Source organism: Zea mays, chromosome 5 (genome assembly GCF_902167145.1).
Source record: "Zea mays cultivar B73 chromosome 5, Zm-B73-REFERENCE-NAM-5.0, whole genome shotgun sequence".
Taxonomy (NCBI): domain Eukaryota; kingdom Viridiplantae; phylum Streptophyta; class Magnoliopsida; order Poales; family Poaceae; genus Zea; species Zea mays.
Window position 1 is genome coordinate 2,178,625 of NC_050100.1, and position 7,691 is coordinate 2,186,315.

General features: G+C 48.4%; 1 protein-coding gene across 3 annotated transcripts; it reads left to right on the top strand.

Annotated features, from left to right (window-relative positions):
• The first annotated feature begins 2,091 nt into the window (after positions 1 to 2,091).
• LOC100274879 (uncharacterized) lies at positions 2,092 to 5,352 on the top strand. Of its 3 annotated transcripts, none has more exons than XM_008683359.3 (5): positions 2,092 to 2,786; positions 2,929 to 2,975; positions 3,054 to 4,344; positions 4,475 to 4,508; positions 4,656 to 5,352. In XM_008683359.3, exons 1-5 carry the CDS (start codon positions 2,702 to 2,704, stop codon positions 4,960 to 4,962), a joined length of 1,764 nt encoding a protein of 587 aa, XP_008681581.1. In that variant the 5' UTR covers positions 2,092 to 2,701; the 3' UTR covers positions 4,963 to 5,352. The 3 variants fall into 3 exon arrangements, with proteins under 3 accessions (XP_008681581.1, XP_023158203.1, NP_001339553.1); NM_001352624.1 differs by having other exon boundaries at positions 2,605 to 2,786; positions 2,929 to 2,969; positions 4,656 to 5,350; XM_023302435.1 differs by having other exon boundaries at positions 2,093 to 2,786; positions 2,929 to 4,344.
• Positions 5,353 to 7,691: the final 2,339 nt, after the last annotated feature.

Sequence of the window (7,691 nt, forward strand, 5' to 3'; positions counted from 1 at the left end):
GTAACCATAACTACTTGGCAGGAATTAGGGCACTTTGGAATTGTGAACTGGTGTATACCTATATGTGATCGTAGCTTGGCTTATGTGTTGGGTCGATCAACTAACACAGCGAACATTGTTTGTTTAGGCTACTATGTACTATATTATATACTTAAGTGGGGACCTAACAATTTGGGAGAGAAGGTTTCTAGTTATAGTCCAATTTCGAGGAATTATATTACTGATTCCAAATCTCAATTCAACGTGCAAATAAACAACAGAATTTAGAAAAGCCGATTCTAATTCTTAATCTTGTGCTCCAATATCTACATCCAAATAGGGTATTATTTTATTTGCCGCAGAGTTAGAAAAAAAACCCATGAAATCATCCAAGTGCTATGGACGATTTTTTCTGTAGAGTTAGAAAAAAAACCCACGAAATCATCCAAATGGGGTATTATTTTATTTGCCGTAGAGTTCGAAACGTGAGGAAATTCGAACATAACCTAGCTTTCCTTAGATAGACGGCTTTGAATAAAAAAGTTGTCAACAACAATTGGCACTACTATGGATTCTAGCTTTAACCTGAAACCGTGGTGCATAGCATAAATATAAACGGTTTAAGAAATATTTTTAATGTAAATAAGAAACAAAATGACTTATATAAATATTTTCTGAAAGTTTGTAACTTTAGCTTCACGATTTTCTGAAGCTCCTACTGACTTGAAGCTGAATCAGTCCTAAACATGACCAAAGTTGTATAGCTTTTTGAGATACACAACTTTCATTAACTTTCTTTAGACAGATGATTTCAAACAGAAAGTAATACTCTTTTTTCTAGCGGTGATGCATTGTATACATGCACAATCAGATCGACGCAAGGGACAATAATGGTGACCGCATGATGCATAAAGCAGACGCCCCCACGATCGATTTATCTACGATTGCTCCGATAGTCGGTCCAGCTTTAACGACCTGCTGCTTAAGAAAAGAAAAACTTGTTCATACAATCATACGTGTATTTGTCATCATCGTCGCACACGTCACATCTAGGGGCTGTTTGGTTTGCTACCTAAGACGCCACAACGTGCCTAACTTTTCTGCCTAACCTTAGCTCTTCAATTCGAGCGACTGAAACATGCCACTAGTGCTCCGTAAAGAGCCGCTTGAAGCGCCATGGTTTCCATCCCTTACAAAAAATAAACAATGGAATGCCGCAAGTGATGTCCTCTGGTGTGGCCATTGGACTTGGGATGGCAATGGCATTCGTTCTTTACTCACGATGAGACCCTTTGACATCGCAATGCTTGCTTGCGGCTAAAAGATGGAGGGGATGCCGATTTATCTATCTATCTCTATCTACCCCTTATCCCAGCTTTATTTTACGTGTAGGAAAAGAAGAGGTGGAAGTCGATCTAGAGTGATGCGTGAGATGGCACAGGCGAATCCGTGAAAAGACGCCATGAATCTGATGCGTGGATGGATGCGTTACAGACAGCAGCAGCAGCAGCAGCCTGGAAACTTGACCGATCCCTCTCTGCATGCGCCGGCCTGATGTGTCCCGTCCAATGATCGGTGCAGGCAAAGCAAAGCAAAGCCAAGCCAGCCCCTGCAACCCGGCGCGTCTTCCTCCTCAAATCCATGCGTTAAAAAGGCCAAGCATAAGCAGCCTTTTCGACAGTAGGAGGCAATGTCAGCATGGTCCTGTCACTATAGCTGTTCTGCTGTTGAATTGAATGGGGAAATGACCGGGGATAAAGGGGATCGAGGGGAAATTAGTTTTTTTTTCTTGAATCCTCTCTAATTCTCTATGATCCTACTGTCACCAAATGAACTCTTAGAACTAATTTGAAAGTTCAAAAACCGAAAAGGATTGGAGAGGATAAAATCACCTTCTTATTTAATTTGAATAAAGAGGGAGTTTTAGGCCCTCTAATCCCTTTTGATTTTTTGGTTTTGTGCCTTCTAAACTAATCCTTAGTTACTCTACCCTATCCCAACGAAGAAATGGCTTCAGCCTTCCAGAGTGTGAATGACAAGGATCTTTGAAACGCACATGGCATGAGCTACCGCCTACAAGGGGGCAAGCGCAACCTTTTGGGTCTGGAGGGCTCATGCTTCCTGTGCCCCACTTGGTCCAAAAGCTTGCTCAGTGTCCCTCACAGTGTGCTCATGCATGGCATGCTACAGCTTCTTAGAAGGTAAGTCTGTGAGACAACAATACTGTTTGATCGTGTGACCACGTCTTGTTCTGCAGGCTGCAGCAACTCTTGGCCATCCCCAATCCCCATGCGGAGATCAATGCTACAGCTGAACCCAAAAAATGATCAAGCTCCTAGGTTAAGTGCATTGCCCCGGCCCCAGTCATCTATTTTTTTTTCTGCATGGAAAAAGGATGCAATGTAATGTACTCCTTGCTGTCCGCCCTGTTCTAATAAAGTGAAAAAAGAAGAAGAAAGGAGCATATGCATTGCGTATCTAATACAATAGTTATCCACTTTGCCCCTATTGCTTATGCTTTTTCCGCTTTGTGTCACACTGGGACACACAAGCTTTGCTCCACCCCTTGTTTGTTGTACTTCAAATCGCGGAGCCCCTTTCCCCACTGCCATTTGTTTTGGCCATCTGGTGCTCATTTCCCTCGCCACAGGCTGCTCAGCTCAGCCACATCCTTGCTTGCAAAGATCTGTCTCTCTCTCTCTCTCCCTCCCTCCCTTCTTCAATGGCGGCGGCTTCCTGCCCTGTTGCCCTCGCATTCTTCTCCTCCTCCTGTATTCTCCTCCTCCTTCAAACAATCTGCTGTTCAGGTCAGTGTTATTTATTTCCAATTTCTGGGGGGAAATCCTTCCTTTATTATACAGCTTTTATTTACCTGTTCCATTCCAGGTAAATAAACCTGATGAAACCATTCGTCTTCCTGAAAACAAAGTACGTTTTCTTCCATTTCAGGAGTATTTGTGGAGCTATCATACGACTCGACACAGGTCAAGGTACAGGTACTGTCCACCTCAGTGGTCACTGACGGCTACAGAGTGATGGTCACTGACAAGCAGCGCGCCTACCTCTTCCTGAAGCCGTTTGCGTGCAGAGACAAGCCATGCGGATCGGAGTCCACCGCCGGCTCGTTCATCAGCGATGTTCTCGGTCCCGACCGCCGGCTCAACGTCAGCGGCATCGTCGTGACGGCCACCGGCACGCGGCAGCTCGGCGCGCTTCTCCGCACTTTGCGGTCGCTTCAGGCTTCTCTCGGCGACGCTGGGTTGGCGGAGCGCGTCAAGGTCTCGCCGGAGCTCTCGATGTCTTCTCTGCGGGTCGTGGGCAAGGATCTCGCTCGTGCGACCAAGAAGCGGCGGTGGGGCAAGGTCCTGGAGTTCGTCAGGAGGACACGCTCGTTGGTCTTTGTTCGTGTGGACACGGAGGCGGGAGCGAACGGGGAGGTCGTCGCGGTGATCGAAGAGGCCGCCGCTCAAGTTGCCGCTGTGTTGGGCGCTGACGTCGGCGTCGTGCTCCACATCAAGAGCCGTGCGGTTCCAAGCGCGGCGGCAATGGAAAAGCTTACCGGCCGGGGGGAGAAGAGGTCGTTGGGTGTTCTGGTGGACGTGTCGTTTCCTCGGCGGGACCGGGAGCTCGGCGAGGCGAGAGCGACGGCGCACGACGAGTTCTCTCCGGTCAGTAATCCGGCGACGACGCCCGTGAGCAACCCCGTGACCGTGCCGGCCACGAACCCCGTGGCCAACCCGATGTCCCCGGGATTCGTCACCGTGCCGTCGACCAACCCGGGCAACGGGTTCGCGAGCAACACGAACCTGCCGCCGCTGTACCCCGAGCCGACGACGGCGCCGGTCACCATGCCCACGCCTGACCCGACGACGACGATGCCGCCGCCCGTGACCGTGCCGTCCCCCTTCGCGAACCCGGTCGCCGCGCCGACGACCACCATGCCGGGGACGGTGACGAACCCGGCCACGACGCCGTCGCAGTTCCCACCGGTCACCAACCCGGTGACCACGTACCCGTACCCGCAGCAGGGCGGCATGCCGGGAACGACGCCGGAGGTGTACCAGCCTCCCGCGACGACGACGCCCGGCACAGCGCAGCAGAGCGCGCCGTCTGTGACCGGGCAGGGGCAGGCGTGGTGCGTCGCCAAGTCGGGGCTCATGGACGCCGCCCTCCAGGACGGGATCGACTACGCGTGCGGCGCGGGCGGCGCCGACTGCTCGGCCATCCAGCCCATGGGCACCTGCTACAACCCCAACACGCTGCAGGCGCACGCCTCGTACGCCTTCAACAGCTACTTCCAGCGGAACCCGTCGGCGACCAGCTGCGACTTCGGAGGCGCCGGCATGCTCGTCAACGTCAACCCAAGTAAGCCGCCCCGCCAACAAGGCAACAACACACACACACACACACACAAAGTTCTGTCACGAATTGCTTGCTCTGTTGTCGCACATCTAACAGAACGCTCGCGTTGGCTTTTGCCAACCAACCTTTGCAGGCTCGGGAACTTGCGTGTACCAGACATCAGCAGGGTAAGTAAGACAAGAGTGATCCATCCACCCCGCTCAAAATTCCATCTTGCCATCGCGCATCACATACGACATAGATGGCAGGTGCAGTGTGCCATGCATGACCGTGTTCTGACCGCATCCATGTTACATTGCAACGAACCCGTGCAGTTTCGGCGCCGGTTACAGCCCGGGTACGACGACGGGCGGCGGTGGCGTGCCCAGCGGTTACACTCCGGGGATGCCGGGCGCCGGTTACGGCGCAGCGGGAGGAGGGGTGTCGGGCACCATGGGAGGGGGCTCCGGCTCGACGGTGCTGAACGCAAACAACCCCGGCGGCAACTCGATGTACGGCGGCTACGACAACACGGCGGGGCTCACCGCCGGCTCGGCGCCGCTACCCTGCGGCGGCGGCGGCTGGGCCGTCCTGTGCCTCGTCTGGATGGTCACCTTCGCATTTGTCAAGGAGAAAGTGTAGTGTGGAAGGAGCCCGCCTCGAGGGGCTGGAAGGAATAGGATCACACTGCCACGTGTTTGTTACTCAGTTATGTAGTGTTGTGTTGTACAGATGAGTGAGATGTTTTTTTCCCTTTAGAGGCCGGAGATGAGAAGACTAGATGTTTGTGTCGTTGTGTGTGCGCGCGCGCGCTCATGGTGGCAGAGCTGAATCTGAATGATTTGGCCATACATGTTGTAGGTGAACATACAACATCGAGTCCCTTCTCCATGGACCATGTTTGGTTAGTCTAGCGCAAATATGAGTGAAAGAGTCTCTAGATGAGTTAGTTAGATGATCTGATTAGCACTTATTATGTCCTAACCCTAAATCGTAGTGAAAACAAATTTAAGATTGGTCTTAAAAAAGTTACTCGTTGGTTCTCCTGATTATATGTACCATAGAGTGACCCTATGGGTAGGGGAAATCATGTAGGGGTTAGGAAGGCTCAAATCATTTATTTTTATTTTTTATCCTAGCAATAAGATAATGAGTTCATAAACTTCTTCTGAGGTTATCTTCTCTAACCGGTTCTGATTACCAGTGGTGGAACCCAATAAAAAAAAGGAATGGCAAGACGGCACGGAGGCCAGAAAGGGCAAGCCGCGTCCGCGCGCAGCGGGAGGAGCGGTGTTAGGCATCGTGGGAAGGGCTCCAGCTTGACGGTGTTGAAGGCCAACAACTCCGGTGGCAACTCCATGTACGACGGCTATGACAATATGGCGGGGCTCACCGTCGAGCCGACTCCGCTATCCTGCGGTGGCTGAGCCATGTCGTGCCTCGTCTGGATGGCCACCTTCCCATTTGTCAATGGGAGAGTGTAGCGTATAGCCCGTCTTAAGGTGCTGGAAGGAAGGAATAAGATCACACTGCTACATGTCTGCTCAGTTATGTAGTGTTGCGTTGTACGAGTGAGTTGTTTTTTCCTTAGAGGCCGGAGATGAGAAGACTAGATGTTTTGTGTCATTGTGTATGTGCGCATGGCGGCACAGCTGGATCTGAATGATGTTTGGCCATACATGTTGTTGTAAGTGAGCATACAACGTGGAGTTCCTTCTCAATATGGATCATGCTTGGTCTAGTCTACAACAAATGTGTGCAAAAGGGCCTCTAGCTGAGTTAGTGTTGAACACCATATGTGACATATGGGAAGGCTGGACGGTCCATCCATATGTCTCGAACAGTTCGTGCCCTAGACAGTCCGCGGGGTAGTCTGCACGGTCCGCGATAGGATTAACTCGGACGAGAAACCCCTTGTTTGCATGTGTGCTTATTCATCTAATCACATGGATTCTGTCAGAGAACACCTAATAACAGATCCATACTTCTCCCTGTATATGAAGGAATACGATCGATTGACGCAGAACACAATCAGACAAATCAATCTGTATATCATTTCCTTTGCTTTCTTGTCCTAGGAGTAACAATAATTAATCTAGTATTAGTCTTTCTTGACCTATTATTTCATCTATAGACGACTCTATGTCGTCTAGGGACATCCAGGTTGGCCTGTCGACTCCAAGACACCCGTTGGAATACTTCTCTCTGACGGGGTCCCTTATGAGAGGCAAGACCTAGTGTTCCGTGTTGTCAGAAGACGTTCTGCGCCTTTACGGTCCGCGAACCGTCCAAGGTGACGCTGAGAGGAAACGCTTCTGCAGCGAGGTCTATCAGGGGTAAAAACATGATACTGTTGAGATCTATCAAGGATATGGTCTTACCCTACTTTGCACAAAATACTTCTCTTGAAGTCTGGAACTATCAGGATTGTTGGTCTTATTGTATTCGCCATAATAACATACTGACAGTGTGGAACTAACTGAAAAAATACTATGTCCCAGATTACCGTTCCTTGTCCATATCCATTCTGTGATTATACACTAAGGTCGTGTCCAGCAGTTTATCCATATGATCACTTAAAACACTGTTTTACATTATAAACTGCATTGCCCGCAGAGTAGAGTATGTATATGGGTATGATGATGAGTAAGCTATTGAAGATAGCCTAAGTCATTGTATGTGCACCATATTTTGTAGTGATCATGAGTCTTATATGCTTGAGATTAAATTTAATGAAAAGACTCCAGCAAGCACAGAGGGGGTGGTGAATGGGCGTCCTTATAATTAAACTCAAATCAGCAATTTAAATTGACGTGGTACTACCATGCTTACTAGGGATGGATATCTTAAAGTAAAAAAAATCGAATTTGAACCGAACTTGAATAGATCTAATGTCGGTCTATTCAGGTTTTCGAGTTCAGGTTTGGATCCTATGTGCTATATTTTGGTGTACGAGTTGGGGTTCGGTTCATACCATTTAAACACTGAATATACCAAATAATCTGAAATATAAAAAACTCTTAGTACGTGATTATATTATTATGTGATTTATGAACTTGCTAGCTAAAAATATGATGTTTTGTTAACGATATTATATATATGTTAATTTTTTATAGTAGCATGTTGTAATAATAATAATTCTATTTAATTTTTTATTGTATGTATTTTAACCAAAGACACTAGTATCTCTACTATTTGGTATATTCAGGTTTGGTTCCTAAATTTGCTTTAAAAATTTTGGTTCTCATTTTTAGAAACCGAAATTTCAAAAACCCAAATAGGCCAAAACGAATTACCCTAATAGACTCAGCACTAATGCTTGCACATATACCCAACCTATCACAGACCGGACCGATTTAATCAGGTTGAGA

Bases quoted from the DNA above. Each gene is read 5' to 3' on its own strand.
- LOC100274879 (XM_023302435.1), top strand. From the start codon at position 2,702: ATGGCGGCGGCTTCCTGCCCTGTTGCCCTCGCATTCTTCTCCTCCTCC. The intron at 2,787-2,928 runs GTCAGTGTTATT...CTTCCATTTCAG, and splicing joins TCAAACAATCTGCTGTTCAG to GAGTATTTGTGGAGCTATCA. The intron at 4,345-4,474 runs GTAAGCCGCCCC...CAACCTTTGCAG, and splicing joins GCTCGTCAACGTCAACCCAA to GCTCGGGAACTTGCGTGTAC.